Below are 24684 nucleotides of genomic sequence, written 5' to 3'. Positions count from 1 at the left end.
GCTGCTACAAGTAGGCACCTGGTGAACATTCTAGAGATAAAGCCAGGCCGAAGGGAGCACTCTGATCCCACCCAAATCTGAGGAACTGCGAGAGGCTGGGGAAATGTAAGCCTCGTGAGATCCAGAAAGCAGAACGAGGCATGCTGAGTCAGAAGGAGATATAAGAATGCCCAAGACATCATTCAAAAGTAGTGGTCTGAAAGAAGAATCCGATCCAAAAAAGGTTGCAGGTTCTCCGATTCCTTCGGAATATGGAAGGACGGGGAAAAATTGCTATGCTCTAACATACCAAAGGGACATGCTTGATGGACGGAAGCAATGCGACGGATTGGAAGGATATTCTCCTGAAGAAAGGACTGGTGGCCCTGATTGAAATGGAGAGAATAATCTGCAGTAAGCAGAGAGATGACCCAGAGATCTGATAGAAAGAACTCGCAATGGTCAGAAAAAAAATGAAAACGACTCCCCAAGGGAGAGGAAAGGACAGAGTGAGACCAATGAAGGTGTTGCTCTGGTGAATAGGAGGCACCTTCTGAGGAAAATCAAAAACGTCTGGTAGGTCTGAAGGTCGTAGAAAGCTTAGACAATGTAGAAAGAAGCAATTGCTCATACTCAAATAAGCAGTGGTAGCTGCTGTGAGAAAACTGAAGAATTCATCACTGTGGCAATGAAAAGAGACCAGATGCTTTGGTAGCAGCCGGTTCATGCCTAAAAAGCGAAGCCCGGCAAGACACCACATCGCTACTGAGAAGGCAATGACTGCAGAAGTGAGGGGCAAGGCATAATATGCAACTTAGGATAAAAAGTGCAAAGAAAAGTGGGCAAATTGTGGCGTGACATCAGTAACTTGTGATGTAGATGATGGTCATGCTTGTCTAAGGGCTTGCTCCCACTGCCAGGAGGGACTGTGGCAAAAACATCAGCCGGACTGGATCTGATCAAAGAAGAGGCCACAGAAAAAGATTTTCCAAAGGCCTTACAGTGGGCCATCCTGGAATGAGATCCTGAATGCGCCTGCCCAGCAGGAATGGAATATGGTGACTCAAAATACCCTTGGAATGTGTGAGGAATAAGACCAGAAATGGACAATATGAAAGACTCATTGAGAGGTGACATACAAGAGTCATCCAAATACACTTTGGAATGTTTGAAATCAGACTGCAACAAGATGTCCAGATCCTGAAGAATAGGAGCCTGGTCTGAAAAAGGAGGAGCTCGTGACTCTGAGCCATTGTGCCTCGCTGAGAGCGAGAAGGAAGCCTCTGTGGAGTACTGATACCTGAGATCTGAATCAGTAAAAGAATGTACAGAATGCCTCGCAGGCACAACAGATACCCTCGACAAAGAAGGTGGAGGCCTCGAAGAGCCTCCATGCCTGGCGAATCGAGACCTGTCTCGAAAGGAAGACCTGGGGCTTGATGTGGACTTCGACAGAGAATGTGGAGAGCAATGCCTCGAATCACGGTCTCGTGATTGAGGGAGGTCAAACCTGGAAGATGAAAGTCGAGGAGACATCACCCTATGCCTCGAAAAGAGCAACGCCTTATGTGAGGAAGAAGGGCTAACAATTGGAGGTCGAGGACGAGACACCAAAAAGGATTCAGTTCCTTGTGACGAGGTGTGTCGAATCACTCTGCAGGACTCGGGTCCGTGCATAGTGTATAGATGAAGATCGAGGCACTCTGAAGGACTCGACTCCTTGTCTAGAGTGTGAATCTCCAGGTCGAGGCATTCTGAAGGACTTGACTCCTTTCTTAAGAGTGTAGGGATTGAGATTGAGGCACTCTCAAAGACTCGACTCCTTGTCTAGAGTGTGAACGTCCAGGTCGAGGCAGTCTGAAGGACTCAACTCCTTGTCTAGAGTGTGAAGATCCAGTTCAAGGCAGTCTGAAGGACTCGACTCCTTTCTTAGAGTGGAGGGATTGAGATCGATACACTCTCAAGGACTCGACTCCTTGTCTAGAGTGTGTAGAGTGATCTTGAGACATTTTGAAGGACTCGACTCCTTGTCTAGAGTGTGTAGAGTGATCTTGAGACATTTTGAAGGACTCGACTCCTTGTCTAGAGTGTGAAGGTCCAGGTTGAGGCACCCTCAAGGACTCGACTCCTTGTATAGAGCGTGGAACTTCAGTTCAAGGCAGTCTGGAGGACTCTACTTGTGATGCTGCCGAGTGCCCAGGCTGGATGGCAGGAAGCAGAGTCGAGGCAGGAGTAAAGTGGATAAGCATGCTACTGAACTGAAGCATATGCTGTAAACTTGGCATCGAGACCAGGGAAACTGGTATATATGGTGCAGATGAGGAAGGATGAAGCCACAAGTTGAAGACAGGCAGCGTCAAAGCCATCTGCTCTAATGGTGGCATGGTCGGAGGAGGCTGCTGAGCTATGAGATCTGAAGGAGACAAAAAAGAAAACGGCTCCTCAGAAAAACACATAGCAGTTGGACAAGGACTTCCCAATCAAGAAAAGGTGAAGTAAACTCGAGGATGAGGTAGAGGACGGAATCCCTGCAGGAGACCTGACTAGTCGAGACCAGGAGTAAAGTCGGGGTAAGGACCTTATGGAAAGGCCCAGTCACACCGCCCAAATGGCTGTACCGAAACTCGACGTCCGGGGAAAAGGCAAGACGGACACTCAAACTAGAAAAGGCCGCAATGCAATCGAGCCCGCAGGTAGGCCCAACATTGGTACATGAAAAAAATTTTTATTTTTATTATTTTTTTAAAATAAAACGTGCAAGAAACACAGCGACCCTGAAGAAAATAAAACACGAGCCGCGGTGAAAGAAGGCATGAAGTAGAATTGAGTCTAGTGCAGAGCGTCAAAACACGTCTTCTCGGCTCCGCGGAAAACTGAGAACTGAGGAGACGCGTGCCCTGCACTGGGCAGGAAGGCACTCGCGCATGTGGCAGTCGCAAACCTTTTCAAGTTCTTCAAGCAAGTCTGCTTGCGAGGCAGTCTGTATCGGGGCTCCATGGATGACGTCACCCACAGGTTGAGAATAGGCTGACTGCTTGTCCTGGGATAAGAAAAGTTCCAGCTGTGTTTCAGGGAAAACTACTGTAAAGCAAAATTGCTTACTTGTAATAGGAGTTCTCTGAGGAGAGGACTCATACTTGAGTAATGCCCTCAGATAGCATGGGATGGGTGTACACGAAAGAGAGGAGAAGGACATTTATGTATTCTCACCCCCCACACCAAATTTAGGCTCAGAACATTTAGGTATCATGATCTCCCATGGCACCAGTGAAGGCAATCACTTAGGTTTGATTCTCCTACTCTCTCCTAGCCTGAGTTCTTTTCTCTCCAGCACCTTCTGGCAGCACTCCCTTCCCGTTTCTCACCAACAATGACACTGCCTCTCTGGCTCCTTTCCAGTTGCCTGGGATCTTGCTTTGCTAACACTCAAAGGGAGACTGTAGTTCCAACTACCTAATCCACAGCTCATGGGATATTACAGAAGTTGGTGCCCTGAATATGTCATTGGCACTGACTACATATAATAATAATTAGCAATGCTAAACATGACATCTGAACACAGTGAGGGCAATCACTCAGCATTATGAGTGCCTGTCACCCACAGTGGTAGTCTCCACGTCAAACATCATGTGAGGAGTGTCACCTAACCAGACTCCTAAGCAAAGGTACCATTTCTTTCAATACTAAGGCTGTGCCACACATCCTATGAACTTCGGACATTAGGTCCCAGGTTCTGTCAATAGCTTAAACCAGCAAATCTCCTTAAGAGGATGATACTTTCTCTGCCCTAAGCTTCCACTCCCAACTCCTGTACCACCTGGTGCATAGTCCTTCTATCACAAAAGCCAAGACTATCACCACATTAGGTACAGCATGATCATACAAGCTAGGAACATTAAGGACACCATGGCAAAATCCTTTCCTATGGAGACTTGGGGCAGTGTTTCCCAATCCCTTTGTGGCTGTGACCCCATGACTGTAACAACAACAACAAAACTGAGTGAACCCCCCCCTATATTGTTTCAAAATTGTACTTGCAGTGCAAATCAAAAACTGAGTAATATGAAAGAGAATTTCTTACCAGAGTTATCTCTCCTAAACCAAGTTGTGCACGACCCAATGTCTGCCATGCTTCCCAATAATGCGGGTCTACCTGAACAGCTAACTCCGCTGTTTGCACAGCTGGGAATACTTCCTGCAGAGAAATCAGCACCTATGAGACAGAGGTAACAATGATTTAGTTAGGGCAATCAGAAATTTATCTCAAGTCACAAAAAACAAAATCATATTTAAGATAACATCCCAGTCTTAAAGGAATTAGAGTCAAATGCCTATATTTATTTATATATTTAAAGCATTTATAATCCGCTTTAAACCAAAGCGGCTCACAATTTACATACACAAACTGAATATAAAATATAAGAAGGACAATTTCCTTTTTTTTATATTTATATTTTCAAATATATAATCACAAGCATTTTGCTAAAATGACAGAAAAGAATAATTCTTATAAAGAAAAAATACTTAGCAAGAACAATATTTATAATTCTTCATTAGACCTCAATAGAAATAGGGGGAGTGAGAACAAATAAATTATAGAAGATAATGTGTCACATTAGGATAAAAACTTATATTGATAAATCTTGCACTGTAACTATGTCAAATTTCTCCTGTAAACTGCATATTATGTATATTGGTATTAGATCCCTAGTATGTGTCGAATTAGGATAAAAACTTTTATCAAAAAAACTTGTACTGTAAATATGGCAAATTGTAACCTGTTAACTGTATATTATATATGTCAACCTGTAACCCGTTCTGAGCTCTTTGGGGAGAATGGGATAGAAAATGAAATAAATAAAATAAAATTTTGAAGAATACTAACTTGTTAGGCCTTACAGACACTATAATCCCATTTACTCAAACATCAAATTCAAAAGATCTAACATCAATAGCTATTATCTTTTTCAAAAAGGTTCAGAGTTGTTCAGGTGCAAAAAACACACATTTGACTACACCAATTTTAACTATACATTTACAAGGATAAGCTAATAGGAAAGAGGCACCTAAATGTTTTATTTCTTGTCTCATAGCGAAAAATAGCCTTCTTCTATCCTGAGTGACCTTAGTTACTTCAGGATATATCCATATTTTATGGCTATGAAATAGGGCCTGAACGTTACGAAAATAAAATTTCATAACATTATTTAAATCCTGTTCAAAAACAAATCCATCAATGCAACCTTCTCAATCACATCAGAAATAGATTCTCCTAATACAGCTAAATTATTTAAATCAAGTCCGCCAATTTCCATCCGTCTTCCTGGCACTTCTCCTGGAGAATTTTTAGAGGAACTTGGTATAAAATAAACTCTATTCAAAGGCGGAATAGCATCTAGGGTATATTTTAAAAGTTTCAATCAAATATTTCTTGAAGAGTTCCAGGTAACATATCAGTACGATGATTAGGCAAATTCAACAAACACAGATTTAATCCACTATTGTAATTTTCAATCTGTTCTATTTTTCTATGAATTAAAAGTTTATCTTTAATCATAGAAAAATTAACATCTTGCAATTTTCTAACATCTTCTTTCAACTGAGAAATTTGATTGCAGCAATCTTTTTCAATTCCTTCCTCCGTTTCAGTAAGGTCTTCCTTTCCTCCTTAGATGAGTTCTGAACAGTGGAGTCTAAACGTTAAAGAACCATCCAGATATGTTCTAGTTTTACCTCTCTGGAAGGAATAGGAAAAGTCCTGCGCCTTTGATGAACACTTCAGCTGGTCTCACAATCTGCTGGTCCCCATCACCTTCAGCGTGCCAATTTTCAGTTAATGGAGCAAGAGCCGCTGCTGCCCTGACAGATGTTTCCACTGGACAAGGAGGTGGGTTGGTCTCCGGAGGCAAAAGAGAGATGTTTGGCTCCAGAGAGTCATACCTTACAACAGATGCTGCAGCAGGGTCTGGGTTTTTCCAATGGGTATCCGATGGCAGTCTATCGTCTGTTGAATGGGAGAGGAGGCCATTGCTGAATGTCAGTGGATAGCCAGTGAAATGGGACTTAGTCAGCCAGGAGCCATTTCCATCTGGCTAAGTTCCACTGAATATCGGGAGATATACTGTATATGCAACAAAACTTTGTGCACTATTTCCGTCGGAAAAATAACCTACAGACAAAGTAGATGCTTGTGATTTGATGCTTTGTTGATAGTGCAGCATAAGTTTTAATAAAGGGGATGTAACAGCATAAATTATTCAGTAGTTTGTTTTTTTTCCTACAATAAACCACTTGGGCTTGATGCATCTGTGAAGCCGAAAGCTATGCCGTTGGTAGTTTCACTAGCAGCAGTCTCCCATGGCAGAAAGGTTTCAGCTCTAAACACTAGGCCACCTTCTCCTCCTCGAACGTATACACATGTAAAATGCTACTCATAAAATTTACTCCTCGCACAAATGTACATGCATATATTTATGTGGCTGGGGTGTGGCGTGTTCAGAGGTGGGCACTGGGTGAAGCACAGGTAGAATCAGGATTTATGCATGTAGTTTATAAAATACATGCAGCTTTATTCTAGCCATGTCTGCAACTTTTCTGAGGTCAATTTATAAAGGCATATAGGCATCTATGTGTCTTGATAAAATGAGTTCATCAATAAAATCAAATGCAAACATTATCATCATTAAATATATTATATAATTAATTAACCCCCCTTTTTTTTTTTACAAAACTGTAGCATGGATTTTAGCGGTGGTAACAGCTCCGACGCTCATAGAAATTATGAGCGTTGGAGCTGTTACCACTGTAGCCGGGGCTAAACATCGCACTACTGTTTTGTAAAAAGGGGGGGGAGGGGGCGGTTAAATAAATTAAATTCAACATGTCAAGCTTAACACCATAAGCAGAATGTTCCTCTCAATATTTGTCACACATTGTTACTTATATGGATGGATAGTTGAAACTAAATCTATTGAGTAAATATTTATGAATGCTTGTAGGCAGTAGTCATTAGATCTGTCTCAGCTGTTGTGCTCGTCTCTGATTAAACCTTTGTCCAACTATTCTGCTTGTGCTCGAGATGTGTACATTATACTAGATACCCCTGGCAGAATTCTGTGCCAAAAAAAAATCAAAAATCTGCATTAAAAAATTTCAAATTCTGCACACAAAATTTCCAAATTCTTCTAATTTATTTGACAACATTTAAACAATATTTTTGCTAATACAATTAATACAATTCAGTATTTTCATTAAATTATACTAGAGAAAACAAAAACTTAAATTTTTTTTTCGCTTAGTGATTTTTTTTTTCCAGCAGAAGGTATCAAATTGAACACTGAAAAACTCTCTCTGCATCTCTGGAGTTGGAATTTATATAACTGAAACCCAGGCTACAATGTGAACCAACCCCCCTCCCCCCAAATACCTGTCCCCAAGAGCCAGCATCTTTATCACCCCTGTTCCCCTCAGCCAGCATCTCCTACCCTCTTCTAAGCTTCCCTCTATTGCCGTCCAGTCTGTGAAGAAAGAGGAAGTGACATCAAGGGTGGGACCAAGGTAGAAGGAAGCTTGCAGAGTCTGCAAAGGCTGCCTGAAGATGTGCACTAGCGATTTGGGCCTCATAGAGGGGAGTGCCAATGCCTCAGGCTGTAGAGAGGGAGTGCCAATTCTGAGAATATCACAGGTAATTCTGTGCAAATTCTGCATTGCGCAGTTGCGCAGAATTCTCACAGGAATAACTAGAGTAATCAAAAGAGCCAGCTCTTCTTTAAGAATATAAGAATAGGCATACTGGGTCAGTCAAAAGGTTCATCTGGCCCAGCATCCTGTTTTCAACAATGGCCAATCCAGGTCACAAGTACCTCACAGAAATCCAAATAGAAGAAACTCAACACAACCCACCATAGAGTACCTTATATGGTGTTGTTGTTGTTTTTTTAGAAACACTGTATTTCAGGTTCTTTACTTGCCTGTTTCATTAAGCACAAGCCATTTTGGGCCAGATTCTTTAACCGGCATCAGTATCCGTTGGCATCTCCAAAACCGGAGCCAGTCGTGTGCCAGTTCTAGGATCGTGGCCACGTGTAAAATAGGACTTGGAAATGTAGGCCAGAATTTTACTGGCCTACATTTCCAGTGCCTACTTTACACGAGAATTGGATCCACAGGAGCTCCTACCAGTGCCTACGGTCACTTCTGGTGCATTTTGATGGTAGGCGCCGGAGTTGTGTTCTGCAGGTGCCTACATTTTTTTAAATTAGTTTTTGATTGGTTTTAAATGACGTGGTCAATTACCGTGTTATTTATTGTCAATTAAACCAATTAAGTTAGACAGCAGTAGACATATACCACTGCCTAACTTTCAGCATCCCTTTGGGAATCAGGGTCATTACTCCTACACAGCCCAGGATAAATAACAAAATTTAGCTTTTCTTTTCACAATTCAATTACTCTGACTTCATCTAGATTCAACTAATCATTCAGTAGTCATTTGGTTCCAGTAGCTAGAAAGCCCTTTGATCAATAAATGCTTTGTCCTACATATTTTGTTAACAAAATCAATTTTATGATTTCACAACAGACATGATCACAGATTTGCTACATTTCTCTGTCTGTGGTTAGTATAAAATATTCAAGCAAATGATGTTGTAAGAAGCTTAATATTTTTTGGAAAGTACTATATATTTCATTTCCCAATTTTAAGAGAACAAAATTTTATGAGTGCTCGTAGAATAGATGTTCTTCATACTACAGAAAGGGTCTTTTACTGGAAGTAAGTTAATAAAGATGCCATTTACTGAATTAGTTATAACACTTGTCAGAGATAGCCATCATCATAAGCAACCTAAACGCAGGATCTTGTTACAAGCTTGATTTTAGCCCTTAGCAGCATAGCAATTGCACTAAACTATTATCAGTAGAATGCTTTTACTGAATATTACATAATTTGAATGTCACATTAAAATAGAAACAGAAAATATGATGGAACAAAGAGAATGTAAAACATCTAATCTGTATAATTTTCTTCCTGTATGTCATAGTCCACATCTGATCTCAATCTTTCCCGCACATCTTAGCATAAAATTATCTGTGCTAATGCAATCATGCCTTCTTGGATTTCACTGCTTCTTTCTCCATCCCCCTCTCTGGGAGGCCATGTGAAAACTCAGGGCTCCTTTTACTAAGCTGTGCTAGCGGTTTTAGTGCGCGCACTACAATGCCACGTGTGCCAACGCCGCCATTGAGCTGGCGTTAGTTTTTCCGCGTAGCGCAGGGGTTAGCGCGCGCTAAAAATGCTACCGCAGCTTAGTAAAAGGAGCCCCTAATGTAAAGCTAATGTTTAATCATAGCATAAAAACAGCCTTACTGGGTCAGACCAATGGTCCATCTAACCCAGTATCCCATCTTCATGGTAGCCAATCCAGATCTCTAGTATCTGGCAAAAACCCAAACATAAGCAACATTCCATGCCACCGATCTAGGGCAAGCAGTGGCTTCCCCCATGTCTTTCTCAACAACAAGACTATGGACTTTTCCTACAGGAACTTGCCCAAACCTTTTTTTAAAACCAGCTACATTAACCGTTCTTACCACATTCTCTAGCAATGCGTTCCAGAGCCTAACTATGCTCTGAGTGAAAAATATTTCCTCTTATTGGTTTTAAAAAGTATCTCCCTGTAACTTCATTGAGTGTCCCCTAGTCATTGTAATTTTTGATGGAGTAAAAAAAAAAAAAAAATGATCCACTTGTACCCATTCTACACCACTCAGGATTTTATAGATTTCAATCATCTTTCTCCTCAGCCATCTCTTTTCCAAGCTGAAGAGCCCTAACCTCTTTAGTCTTTCCTAATATGAGAGGAGTTGCATCCTCTTTATCATCTTGGTCATTCTTTTTTAACCTTTTCTAGTCTCACTATTCCTTTTTGAGAGAAGGAAACCAGAATTGAATGCAATACTTCAGATGAGGTCGCACCATGGAGCAATACAGAGGTATTATAACATTCTTAATCTTGTTAACCATCCCTTTTTAATAATTCCTAGCCTCTTGTATGCTTTTTTGGCCGCTGCCGCACACTGGGTAGAAAGTTACAGCATATTGTCTACAATGACCCCCAGATCTTGGCGCTGACCCCCAAGGTGGACTATGATTTGGGTTATTCTTCACAATGTGCACCATTTTGCATTTGATCACATTAAATTTCAGCTGCCATTTGGATGCCCAGTCTTCTAATTTTCTAAGGTTCGCCTGCAATTTTTCACAGTTTGCATGTGTTTTAACAACTTTGAATAGTTTAGTGTCATCTGCAAATTTAATCACCTCACTTGTCATTCCAATTTCCAGATCATTTATAAATAAGTTAAATAGCACCGGTCCCGGTACAGATCCCTGCAGCACTCCACCATTGAGAAAATAGGCCATTTAACTCTGTTTTCTGTCCGATTACTAATTCACAACTGAGCACTGCCTCCTATCCCATGACTCTTTAATTTTCTTAGAAGCATCTCATGAGGAACTCTGTCAAACGCTTTCTGAAAATCTAGGTACATTACATCAACAGGCTCACCTTTATCCACATGTTTATTCACACCAGTCAAGCAAATTGGTGAGGTAAGACTTCCCTTGGCTGAACTCATGCTGACTCTTTCCCATTAAATCAGGTTTGTCTAAGTGCTCCACAATTTTTTTTTTTCCTTTAAATAATTGTTTCCACTATTTTGCCCGGCACTGAAGTCAGGCTTACCGGTCTATAATTTTCCGATTTCCCCTGGAACCCTTTTTAATAATCAGCGTAACATTGGTCACCCTCCAAATTTCAGATACTTCAGATGATTTTAGTGACAGGTTATCAAATCAGCAGATCAACAATTTCATCCTAAAATCTAAAACACTTTACTGCTGCAAAGAAGGGGACAAGTAGTTCAGAGTTCTCATTAGACTCTGAACATTGTCAGATCATAACCTCCACGTTTTGAAGCACTCATTATAAAGAACTTAGTTGCTATACTGGACCAGCCCAGGTCACAAGTACCTGGCAAGATCCCAGACAGTATAACAGATTTTATGCTGCTTACTCTAGGAATAAGCAATGGATTTCCCCAAGTTCATCTTAATAATGGGTTATGGACTTTTCTTTTAGGAAAGTATCCAAACCTTTTTTTAAACCCTGCTAAGCTAAATAGAAACTAGGCATCCAATGCCTTTCTAATTGGGGAATAACTTAATGGGATTACCGGTGGTCTTTTTTATTCATATTAATTTATTGCATTTTTGACTTGTCAGTTTCCTCCTCCTTTAAGAATCACCACCCAGGAAAAGGATCTAGGTATCATAGTTGATGATAACATTGAAACGCTCCGCTCAGTGTGCAGCAGCAGCAGCTAAGAAAGCAAATTCAATGTTTGTATCACATAGCTATAATTCAGATTTCTCTTTACCACAGGCATCACGTTCCATTCTCTCTTTTCACTCTATTATTAATGTGTTCTCTGCACTAGGAGGGGTGGGATAATTTGCTTTGAGAAGGTTGGGGATAAGTTGGGATGTTTTGTTCTGTATTGTAAGAGCCAACAAATGTTAAAATAAAAATAATAATAATAATGAACAACCAGCTGTTTTGATTTGCATGCAGAGCTCATTCCAATGAACACAAACTGCTAACAGACCATGTAGTGTAGTCACTGTGCTGCCTGCACTACAGGGTGGTTAAAGAAAGGGAAATAAGATGATTAGTTTAGTGTTCATACTATTTAGCTTCCATTCACTACGTATATGCTCAGACTACTGCATTTTTGAATTTACATTTAAAAAACATATATGAACATGCTATTTTAGATTTTTTTTTTTTTTTTTTTACCATGAGCATGATAAATGTTTTGCATTATTCTTTAAGTGGATTTTACTGTGCTCATTTTTGTTTTACAAGTCCATGCTAAAATTGGTTTTGCGTGCTTTTTTTTATAGCACCCACAGAATGATAACCTATATATGTGCTAAACTCCAAATCGGTTAAACTTGAAGCTTTCTCCAACAAGAGGGTAAAAATCACAAGAAACATACAACCTATAGTATATCCTTCCAAAATCCAAACCCTATACGAAAGCCTAGCAGCAACAAAAAATAAACCCAGTTCCAACTCAAACAAGCACCCATCCCCATGGTTCACAGAGCACTTGAGAATACTAAAGAGGAAAGCAGAACGAATATGGCGCAAATCACAAACTACAGAAAACAAATTACAATGGAAAAACTCAATTAATAATCTACAAGTTAGCCCTCTATGAAATGAAAAATGCCCATTACTCTGAATTACTGAAAAAGGCCCCAAACAGATCCAGAAGTCTCTTCACACTCACAAATACATTTTTTACAAGCTCCCAATGAAAAGACCAACTCCTCCAAACAAACTTAGTGAAGTCTTAGCCACCTTCTTCCAAGAGAAAATAAACAAAATGCGTTCTAACCTAGACTCGGAGTCTATGACACCACAAGATCCCTTTAGGGACAAACCTCCAAATTAAGGAATGGGAGGGGGGAGAAATCAACTGGTTTCTATGGGCATGGGGACAAGGCCATTCACCACCCTGCGTCAGGGGGGGGGTGCCGGATCATGGCAGGGGGGTGCCGAATCGCGGGGTGGGGGGTGCCGGATCGTAGGGGGGCCTTCGGGGGGAGCAATGCCGGTTCTCGTGGGGGGGGGGGAACGCATCAAAGCGAGTTTCCATTATTTCCTATGGGGAAACTCGCTTTGATAAACGAGCATTTTGGATTACGAGCATGCTCCTGGATTATGCTGATAATCCAAGGTACCACTGTATATCAGATTTAAAATATGTATCCTGCTAGAGCTGATGTTAGACATAACTGGGGCATGCAAAGCCCAGGCAGTGCTTCTTTAGCTTCCAGCTGGCTTAGGGCTCTCTCTGACCAGGAGGCAGTTGCCCTAGTTGCACTCCCCCAACACAATTCCTGCCATGTGTGACTGCGGTGTTCTGTTAGCATGATATTTGTGCAGCATAAGAACATAAGAATTGCCAACTCCGGATCAGACCTTAGGTGCATCAAGTTCGGCGACCTGCATATGCGGAGGCCCCGCCAGGTGTACCTTGGCATAGATTTAGTCCCCATATCACTCTATGCCACTCATAAGGAGATGTGCATCTAGTTTACCCTTAAATCCTAGAATGGTGGATTCTGCAATTACCTCTTCTGGGAGAGCATTCCAGGTGTCCACCACTCGCTGTGTGAAACAAAATTTCCTGATATTTGTCCTGAAGTTGTCCCCTCTCAGCTTGAGTCCATGCCCTCTTGACCGTGTCACATTGGACATTGTAAATAACTGTTTTTCCTGCTCTATTTTATCGATTCCTTTCAGTATTTTGAAAGTCTCGATCAGATCCCCTCGCAGTCTCCTCTTCCCAAGGGAGAACAGCCCCAGTCTCCTAAGTCGTTCCTCGTAATCCAGGTTCTCCATACCTTTCACTAGCTTCGTTGCTCGTCTCTGCACCCTCTCCAGCAGTGTTATATCCTTCTTTAGGTATGGAGACCAATGATGGACGCAATATTCCAAGTGTTGTCTGACCATCGTTCTATAAAGCGGCATTATTACTTTCTCTGATCTACTTGTGATTCCCTTTTTTATCATGCCTAGCATTCTATTTGCTTTTTACGCCGCCACCGCACATTGCGCCGATGGTTTCTGGGTCCTATCTATCAGTACACCCAGGTCCCTTTTCTTGTTCGGTCTTTCCCAGAGTTGCACTTGACATTCTATACTGTATTCCTTATTCTTTCTGCCTAAATGCATCACTTTGCATTTTCCACATTAAACTTCATCTGCCATTTCTCTGCCCATTTCTCCAATTGACTCAAGTCGCTCTGGAGTTCCTCGCTATCCTTCTGCGATCTGATTGCTCGGCATAGCTTTGTGTCGTCTGCAAACCTGATGATTTCACTGGATGTTTCCTCTTCTAGGTCATTGATGAAAATATTAAATAATATGGGCCCAAGTACCGAGCCCTGGGGTACACCGCTAGTCACTTTCTCCCAGTCTGAGAACTTCCCATTTATGCCCACTCTCTGCTTTCTGTTCTCCAGCCATTTGCCTATCCATCTTAGTATATCTCCCTCTATTCCATGGCTTTGTAGTTTCCAGAGAAGTCTTACATTGGAACCTTGTCGAAAGCTTTCTGGAAGTCCAAGTATATAATATCCACCAGTTCTCCACTATCAATTTGTCTGTTCACTGGCTCAAAAAATTGAAGTAAATTCGTCAAACATGATTTCCCTTTCCTGAATCCATGTTGACTGGCTCTCATCAGGTCATGTGTGTCTAAGTGCCGGACTATGCTATCTTTAATCAGCGCTTCAACCATCTTTCCAGGGACAGACGTGAGGCTCACAGGACCTGGCACTCCTCGTGATCCTTTTTTAAATATTGGCGCGACGTTAGCTATCTTCCAGTCATCCAGTATCTGCCCTGTTCTAATTGACAGGTTGGCAAGTTTTTGCAGTAGTTCTCCGATTTCAACTTTTAGTTCTTTTAAGACTCTCGGGTGAATTCTGTCCGGTCCAGGAGATTTGTCACTTTTAAGTTTTTTGAACTGGTGGTAAATCTGGTCCAAGTCCACTTCTACTGTGGTGAGGCTGTCCTCTAAGACTCCCTTGAACACTTTCACTGTTTCAGGTATTGTTGCGGTGTCCTCCTTTGTAAAGACAGACACAAAGAAGGAATTCAGTCTGTCTGCAATTTGTTTGTCATCCTTGATTCTGTAATAATTTGGCTTATTCAGTTTTCTTGATAGTAGAGGGGATATATGTGAAGGGGAGGGGAGACAGGGGTTTTGTTGATCTTTGCCCTGTATTATTTATATTTATAAAATGACAATTGTACAGAATATTGTTTCTTTTTATATTTTAATAAAATATGTTCAATATAAAATCATAACTATTTGAGGCTTGTGCGGATGGGATCAGATAGTTAACTGAGCTCAGGGGGACGGGGCGGCGATGGGGTTTTTAAAAATGTCAGTCTTATTAGTTTGCCGGTCCACAAAATAATTATTTTATTTCCGCCAGTCCATAGGTGTAAAAAGGTTGAAGAACACTGCATTAGACAGATTGTGAGCCTGCCAGGACTGACAAGGAAAAATGCTTGAGTACCTGAATAAATTCATATAAAACCATTCTGAGCTCCCCTGGGAGAATGGTATAGAAAATTGAATGAATGAATAAATAAATAAATAAGTATCTTGTGACCTCCTTCTACAAACTCTGGAACTAGCTGTAATCCAAAATTATATGTTAAATCCTATTAGAACTGTATACCTAGCATTATACTTACACCCTACCCTTCTCCTTCTCATATTCTTTACCCCTTGTATATAGACCTCTATTCTAACTTATACCGTGTAGTGATCACCTGCAACGGAAACCACACACCACTGAAAGTATTAAGTATGTAATGCTGTAACCCGTTCTGTAATATGCATATAATTCTGTAACCCATTTTGATCTCTTCTGGGAGGATAGACTCTAAAACCAAATAAATAAATATGTTACCTGTGATTTCATTTCATACAAGGTAGCATCCTCTGGTGTTAGATGAAGTGCTTCATCCCATTTGTGAATTGCTTCCCAGTACCTACAGTGAAAAACCCCAGAAAATATTAAGATGTCTTTTCATGTTTAACCTTATAATACCATGCATCTTATATTGAATATCTCTATGAAGGGTGTCCAAATGGACAAACACACATAGTTCCAAGTTATCTTGGTTTCCAGTGCCTATTGCTGCTGCTATGGTTACTACAGTATTGCTAGAAATTAAACAACTGTACTCCATGGGAAAGGAGGAGGAAATAGGCATGATTGATATTACTGGGATCACCAGAAAACCTGGAGTGTACCAAACAATGCAAGCAACTGATAGTAATCTATAGGTCGGGTGCATTGCTTAGCAACTATAGCAAGTCCATGCTCTGGCCATATACAGTATATATCACATAATTATTCATTAAATGACTCTGATATGTCGGTTACAGAATAGTGCCTAGCACTTACATGTGTAACTACCAACTACTGGCACCTCTGATGCTAGTACAGTATTTTATAACATACGCATATACTTTGATCCTGATTTTATAAAAGACGGCTAAAGTTTGGTGCCTAGATTGGCATGTTAAACTGATCTAGGCACCTAATTTAATTATTTAATAATTAAATAATTAATTATTTAAATAAATTATTAATTAATTTATTTATTTAAATAAATTATTTAAATTTATTTAAATAAATTATTTAAATAAATTAATTATTTAAATAAATTATTTTTAAATAAATTATTTATTTAAAAATAATTATTTAAATAAATAATAATTTAATAATTAAATAATTATTTAATAATTAAAATTTAATTGGTGTTAATTGAAAATTGCAATTACTGGTAATTAGATAGCGGGCGCTTAACTTGGTAGGTAAATAACTCACCATCTTATGAGAATTTGCACATGGTTTTTTTTTTTTTTTGATAGAGAGAATTTTCTCCAGACTTAAAATGGTGGGAGGTTTTGCCTTTGTATTCTTTTTCTCCTTGATGTGAAACCAACCATATTAATGGTGTCTCTAGGCCAGGTTCTATAAATGGTGCCTAACTTTTAGGCACTGGTCCTTTACAGAATCATGCCTAGCTGCACCAAAACGGACTTAGGAATCGTTAGGCGTCGGCATATTTAAGCCAGATTTTACCTGGCCTAATTTTCCAGCGCCAATCTCGGATGCGTGGAAACACCTAAACCTACCACACCCCTAACCACGCCTACTTTTCAGGTAGGCATTATTAGGCATCAGAGGGTGCCTCAACTTAGATGACACACAGAATTTCATGCACAACTTTAAATTGATTGCTTTTTAATTTTTTTTAAATTAAAAATCAATGGTATAGTTAATTACTGTGCCAATTAAGCTTGTTAAATCATTTTGGGTTGCTTGCAGAATTTAGTTAGGTGTTGCTAGGTGTCCACAATTAGGGCACTATTTATAGAATCTGGCCCTCTGTGTATAAGATTGTTTCAACTAAAGCAGTGCATCGCAAACTGTGTGCCGCGACATACTAGTGTGTCCCGGCAGATTCCAGGTGTGCCGTGAGATGCCGGCGAGGAGGAGAGGCGCCAGCTGACTACTTATAGGACATGCCTCTCGTGGTGCGAGGCACGTTACTCAGTCAGCTGGCACCTGCGCCTCTGCTCCTTCTCCTCACCTCTCCTACCACAGCAACTCCCCCTCCCCCACCGGCAGTAATAGGAGGCTCAGGGCCATGGCTGGAGGACATCTGTGCATGTGTCTGATGTCATCTCGTCAATGACTGCACATTTCAGGGTGCCCTCCAGCCACGGCCATGAGATGCTCTGTCCTGATGTTAACTAGCTTTTTTTTTTTTTTTTTGGAAGGGGGGTTAGGAATAATGAAGTATTTCCATTAATTTACTTACTGCAGAAGTCAGACTACTCAGTCTATAATTCCCAACCTCCTCCTTACTTCCACTCTTCTAATTCCTCTATGGGGCTCATTTTCAAAACAGATAAATGTCCCAAAAAATGGCATAATGTGGAATTTGTACTGTTAAATCACCAAAACGTTCAAATTGCCATTTTTAAAGCCTATTTTCTCTAGATGGTTTTCTATGCTGTTTGCCTAAATTCCAAGGGGGACTGTCAAGAGGTGTGATTTGGGTGGGACAAGGGTAGGCTTAGGACCTGGACAGTTTGTAGTGATGATCAAACATTTTACAAAACGTCTAAGGCACAATTTGGACATTTGGGGCTAGACCTATTTTGAAAATGAGAAAGTGCCAAAAAGGTGCCCAAACTGACCAGATGACCACTGGGAGAATGTAAGTATGACCCCTGATACTCCCACAGTGGTCACAGCCCCCTCCTATTCCCAAAGATCTGAAGAAACAATACATATATGCCTGCATGACAGCTGCAGATGTTATAGCCTAGGGGTGGGCAAACTTTCTGACTCATGGGTCACAATGGGATCTTAAATTTGACAGAGAGGCCAGGCGACCCGGGAGGGTGGGGAGAGGAGACAGGGGGGGGTCTGATGCTGCAGGAGGAAACAGCACTTCTGTGGCTCCCAGCTGCTGAATCCTCACGAATATACACATATCCTAAACATAACATATTCCAGTTAATACATTCAAAATAAAACACTTTTTTCTACCTTGGTGTCTGGACATTTTGTTTTTCCATCATTTTGGTTGCAGTTTCTCTTTCTACTTTTTTATCTATCTTTTACTAATTCTCTTTCCAGTGTCGTTCATTTTTTTTCCTCCTCTTTTGCTTCATTTCTTTCACTATGCCTGTCTCCAACATATTGATTTTTTCCCTTTACCATGGGTTCAACTCTTTTCCTCTTTCCCCATGGTTCAAAATTTTGCTCCCTCTTTTCTATTGTTGTGTTTTTCCCTTCCCCCTTTATGCTGAACAACGGGTTGGAGGGAAAGAGAGATGTTGCATCTCTTTCTCTCTTCCATCCCCAGACCTAACATTTCTCCCTCTCTCCCTTCTTTCCATCCCCAGGTCCACCATCTCTCCCTTTCTCTTCCCAACTAGCCTCCCCTATCTTTCCCTCCCTCCCCAGGTTCACAATCTCTCCCTTTCTCTTCCCAACAGTCCTCTCTTCAAGTATCTTTCCCCTTCCTTCACTCCACTCCACCCCACATCCAACTTCTCTGTTTCTCTTCTCTCCTTTCAGATCATTGCCCACTATCTCTCTCCCCCCCTTCCTTCCATCCATCCTTCCTCCTCCCCCGTTTCCAGTACCACAAGCTCTTCCCCTTTACCTACTTCCACACTCAGTCTGCCACTTCTTTTAACTCCCTCCCCATCCCCCTTTCTACTTAAAAAAAATTACAGCTAGTAACAGGGATTTCCTCACCCGTATCTTCCTCCTTCTATCCACGCCAGAAGAGTCCTTATAGCTTTTGCATCTGGAAATCATGAATCCATTTCTGCCTTTGTTACCTTCCATCGCTGGAAAAATCCATTTTTGCTACAGGGGACTTTCAGCTGTGGCAGCCAATCTAAAGCGCTGCTTACAGCTCCCCTCCCTGCTTTCCTTCTGCCACAGTCTATCCCCAATGACACAACTTCCGGTTTCCACCTAGGAGGACCAGGGCATAAGAAAGCAGGGAAAGGAGCCATAGGCAGCTGTTCAGATTGGCTGCAGCGGCTGGAGACCTGCAGGAAAAATGGATTTGTCAGCGATGGAAGGTAAGGACAGCATCAGACCGGTGCAACTTTTAGCTCACACGCGGCTAAAAGTTTACAGTAGGTGCTTTGTTCAGCGGTATGAGAAAGGGCTGCAGACATGGGCAAACTACGACTGCCTCTCACGCCGCTCCTGATTGGATAAGGCCCGACTTTGTGCAGGAAGAGGCGGTCGGAGTGTACCGCGAGTGATTTTCTGCACTCGCGGCTCTCTGGCTGTTCTCCTGCTGGCCTCTTCAGGCTCCCCCATGAAAAACCGTATTCACGGTTTTTTGAGATTCGCGGGAATCTCGTGGGAGCACTGTATTCATTGGGCCATTTTGTTTTTTGAAAATGGTGAAAAAAGTTAAATGCACTAAGGATGCACATGTCTAGAAATATATTTAAACAAAATCATACCTTAATGCAGTGATTCTCAACCAAGTCCTCGGGGCACACCCAGCCAGTTGGATTTTCAGGCTATCTATAATGATTAGATAAGAGATAGATTTGCATAGAATGCCTTCTTGGTATGCAAATCTATATCATGTGTATTAATTGTGGATATCCTAAAAATCCATGTGTATTAATAGTGGATATCCTAAAAACCTGGCTGGAAATGCCACGAAGACTGGGTTGAGAAGCACTGCCTTAGAGGAGTCAACGTGGCTAGGTTCTTTTTCTGCAAGAACTACAAACAAGATGGCTAATTTAATGTCTGTACTAACAAAATCTAATGAAGTTCATTATTCTCAGTTTTAGCTGGATCAGATTGCTTAATTTTTCATGTTACTTTTAAGAACTCAAAAAATATTACTAAACGTCTGTAGGCTTTACCTTTTTTCAGAGGCTCATCTTAAAATTGGCTACAGAACCACAGTGCATTACTATTCAGTATAATTAAATTGTGAGAGTTCAGCTATAAAATGTTATATTATGCACCCTTAACAGGGAAAAATAATTTGTTTAAGATATTGATTTGGAGCTGGTTCTACTCTAGGGAAAACTTTGTTCCCCTTTTGGTTGTTAATTGTTTTTTGTCCATCTGTTTAACTTATCAAAGGCCAGATGTAAGATAAAAGGAGAAAAAAATTACAAATTACGGTAATGGTTTTTTTTTCCCTGCAGCGATTTTTCTTCTAAATGTGTATCATGCTATATTTAAGTTCTGATACACCTATGGAAAATATTTCAAAAAGTCAGGTTAATAGTGCTATAACGAGCAGTTTCCTTATTTGCCAGATTGTATCCTGACAGTAGTTATACAAGACAACCTCTCTGGGTAAGAGTCACCATTTTGAGCCATGGAAACAATGGGGCAGAAGTCGAAGAGGACCACTCCTCCCTCCATATATACATACTCTTGTGGTCCTTGAGGGGAGAGGACTTCACTTGGATGGGGGGTATTGAATATGGTGTGCTGAAGAGGCAGTCTGGCATTGGCCTTCACCGTCTGCAGTGGGCATTAATGCTGTCCGATTCATGGTTCAAATCAATTTGTTTTGAAAGAAAAAAAAAAATTGGACTCACTGATTCAGGCCTGCTCTTGTGCTTTCCCTCTGCCAAAGTCCTTCCTTTTGATGTAACTTCCTGCTTCACGAAACAGGAAGTTACATCAGAAGGAAGGACTCTGGCAAAGGGAAAGCCCAAGAGAAACCTGTACAGATTGGCAGTGAGGGCTAAAAATCTATACTATATGTGCTGCTTCCACCATCTCAGGGAGGAGGAGATGAGGGGCACTGCAGCTGCCAGACACAGACCCACAGGGAGGGGTGTTGCTACTGCTGATGGACCCGGGGGGGGGAGGGGGAGAAATGGAAGCTGGAGAGAAGGCCTGGAAGGGAGACAGAATGCTGGTAAAATTGAATAAAATCTGAATTTTTTCTCCTAAATCAGACAGCAATAGTGGGCATTACTGAGGGATAGCTTCTCAAAAATTTAGGTTAAAAACCGACAGGCTGCTGTCATATCCATTATAGTAGTGATTTAAGTCATTTTCCAAAATACGCTCATGCAAATGAGGTTGGCGGAGAGCAGCGACGATTCACTAAATTTGCATGTGCCTATCACTGGTAATAGTAATGGGCACATGCGCAGAATAAACACAAAAAAGAAAAAATCCAATAACATATCAAACTGCTGAAGTCAAGCAACCCTCCAAGCAACATCCCCCTCTCCCCCTGGCAATAGCAGAGATGCCCACTCTCTACTGTCGCCAAGCAATACTCCCCCAACAGCAGAAAAGATGTCCACTCTCTCCCGCTGCCAAGCAACACACACTCCAACAGCCTCCCTGGGGAGGGGTCCAAGGATCTTATTGGCCCAGATGCATAAGGCCCCTCCCATGGAAGAGGTCTTAAACAAACTGGGCCAATCAGAGCCTCAGGCCCCTTCCCGGTGCATCCCAGAATGCACCGGGGAGGGGAAGAGGTGGTCCTGCTGGCCATAGGGAGTAGGCATCCCTTCGGCTAGCCATCTAAGTAAGGTAAGGGGAAGAGGGTGAGGCATGGGGAGGTTGCATGGCAGCAAGGGAGAGTGGGCATCTCTCCTGCTGCCGAGGGGTATTGCGGTGCATTGCTTGGTGGTGGGAGAGAGTGGGCATCTCTCCCACTGCCGGGGAGTGTCAGGTGTGCGCTGTTTGGTGGTGGGAGATTGGGGTGGGCTGGGGTCACTAGATGTCAGCAGCAGGAGGGAGTAGGCATCTCTCCTGCTGCTGGGAGGGGAGTGTTTTGGTGGCGGAAGTGAGCATCTCTCCCGCTGCCGGGGGGCAGGGTTATTAGTGTTGGCGATGCGGCAGGAGAGAGTGGGCATCTCTCCTGCTGAACTTCAATTTGGGTTTTTAAAAAAATTATTTTAATTTGCGGGGGGGGGGGGGGGGTTCTGAGCTGTCATATCTTACTTTCCTGTCAGTGCCTAAGGCAATCAGCGCTCAGGCACTGATCAGAAAGTAAGGCAATGACAGCTGATTTCTGTATTGTTTTGTTGATTTGTGGCTGCATGGTGCAGCATCTGTCTATTGTCATTCCCAGAAGTTTTAGAGTGGGTTGAATGGGGTATGTGATTGAATTTATTACTAGGTTTGTTATGGTTGGAGTTTTATTTTTTTCAAGAAGTATGAATTTTGTTTTGTCTGGGTTCAGTTTTAGTTTGTGGTCTTTCATTCATGTTGCCACTGTTTCTAGAGTTCTGTGTAGTGTGTCTGTCATGGTGGGCATTGGCTGATCAAAAGGAAGGAGAATGGTGATGTCGTCTGCATAGCTATAGGAGGTTAAGCCTATTTTGTCGAGGGATGCAATGTAGAGATTGAAGAGTGTTGGGGATAATGGCGATCCTTGGGGTACGCCACAGGGGTTGGACCATGGTTATGATTTTTCTTTGTTTGTCTTTACTCTGTAGGTCCTGGATTGTAGGAATCATTGAAATCATGTGTATACTTTGCCTGTGATTCCTATTGTATCAAGTATTTGTAGCAGGTTGTCATGGTCTACCAGGTCAAATGCTGCGGTGAGATCTAGTTGAATAATCAGCATTTTTTTGCCTGTGCTGAGGTGTTGTCTAGCTGTGTCCAGAAGTGAGCCTAGTAGTGTCTCAGTGCTGAAGTTGGTTCTGAATCCAGACTGTGTAGGATAGACAAATTGTGGTTTTCTAGGTAGTTGGTGAGAAGTTTAGCAACGAGGCCTTCCATTAGCTTGACATATAGTGGAATTGAGGCTATGGGTCTGTAGTCAGATGGCTGATCTGTTGCTCCTTTTGGGTCTTTTAAGATTGGGGTGACAATGATTTTGGAGAGGTCTTGTGGGAAAAGGCCATCTGTGAGTATGGTTTGTATCCACTGCATGAGGAGAGTACAGAATTTTAGGCTGGAGGTTTTTAGTAGGTATGGAGGGCATTGCTTGAGGTCGCAAGCTGCGTGGCTGTATTTTTTATAGAGTTTGTTAAGGTCAGACCATTGTATTGTAGAGAAGTGGGACTAGGTTCTATCTGCTGTAGCTGATTCTTTTTCTGGGAGGGGTGGGGGGGGCATTGTGATCTCTTCTAGGTGGGTTGGGATTCCTGCGAAGTTTGTCCTGGCAGTTGTAATTTTGTTTTTAAAGTATTCAGCTAAAAGGGTGGCTGAAGGGGGAGGGTTGTCGTTTTTGGTTAGGTAGGATTTGGTGTCTGTGAGTTCTTTTAGTAATTGGAATATTTTTTTTGTGTCTTGGACTTCTATGCCTATTTGGTTTGTGTAGTATGTCTTTCTTTTTTCTTTTAGTTTGTATTGTTGGTTTAGTTTTTTCCATGCTGCTCTTGTGTGTTCTTGGTTACTTTTTCTCCATTTTCTTTCTAGTCATCTGCATTGTCTAACCATTTGACTGATCGTCTGCTGATTCTGGTTTTTGTTTGTATTGGGGCTAGCTCGTCTAGGGTAGTTGTACTTATATTAAGAGGTGGGAGAGTTACCAGTGCCAGAAATGGTATTCAATTCTGATGAATCAGAGAAACTCGAACAAATCTCGATAACACTGCAAGATGTAATCTAATCTAATCCTTAGGTTTGTATACCGCATCATCTCCACGTTCGTAGAGCTCGACGCGGTTTACAGTAGGAGAAATAGGAAGGAACTACAACAGAGGGTTAGAGGTAGAAGTGTGAAGAAAATTTAGAGGACTTGGGATGCCAAGATATAAGTTTCCTTGATTCCTAAGTTGGAGGGAGACTTACATTTTTTGAGAAAAGCCAGGTTTTCAGAAGTTTGCGGAAAACTTGGAGAGAGCTCAAGTTCCGAAGAGGGGAGGTAAGGTTGTTCCAGAGCTCAGTGATTTTGAAGTGGAGGGAGGTCCCTAGCTTTCCTGTGTGGGAAATGCCTTTTAGCGAGGGGAAGGATAGTTTTAATTTGTGGGAGGATCTGGTGGTATTAAGGTTTGAGGAATTCCAAGAAAGAGAGATAAAGGGAGGGAGGATACCATATAGCAGGGATCTCAAAGTCCCTCCTTGAGGGCCATAATCCAGTCGGGTTTTTAGGATTTCCTCAATGAATATGCATTGAAAGCAGTGCATGCACATAGATCTCATGCATATTCATTGGGGAAATCCTGAAAACCCGACTGGATTGCAGCCCTCAAGGAGGGACTTTGAGACCCCTGCCATATAGGATTTTGAAAGTTAAACCGGCGCATTTATAGTGGACCCTGGCGATTATCGGAAGCCAGTGGAGCTTGGCCAGGAGCGGGGAGACATGGTCAAATTTACTTTTAGCGAAGATGAGCTTGGCCGCGGCATTCTGAATCCGTTGGAGTCTGTGGAGGTTTTTCTTAGTTAGGCTTAAGTAGATAGAGTTGCAATAGTCCAATCTGGAGAGGATGAAGGATTGGACAAGGAGGGTAAAATGTTTTTGATGGAAGCAGGATCTAACTTTCCTCAGCATGTGAAGGCTGAAAAAGCATTTTTTTTTACCAAGGATTGGAGGTGGT

At 41.8% G+C, this 24684-nt stretch overlaps 1 protein-coding gene across 2 annotated transcripts in view; it reads right to left on the bottom strand.

The window, feature by feature from the left end:
• Positions 1–24684, bottom strand: part of TTC33 (tetratricopeptide repeat domain 33) — a 125650-nt gene that overhangs the window by 27814 nt on the left and 73152 nt on the right. For both annotated transcript variants that reach the window (XM_033932330.1, XM_033932339.1), the window contains exons 3-4: positions 15542–15623; positions 4061–4192 (exon numbers count right to left, since the gene is read on the bottom strand). In XM_033932330.1, coding sequence (XP_033788221.1) covers positions 4061–4192; positions 15542–15623 — 214 coding nt within the window. The remainder of the gene's footprint in view (positions 1–4060; positions 4193–15541; positions 15624–24684) is intronic.

Source organism: Geotrypetes seraphini, chromosome 1 (genome assembly GCF_902459505.1).
Source record: "Geotrypetes seraphini chromosome 1, aGeoSer1.1, whole genome shotgun sequence".
Classification (NCBI taxonomy): Eukaryota; Metazoa; Chordata; class Amphibia; order Gymnophiona; family Dermophiidae; genus Geotrypetes; species Geotrypetes seraphini.
The sequence above is the reverse complement of the archived record's forward strand: the minus strand, read 5'-3'. Positions and strand labels throughout refer to the sequence as shown.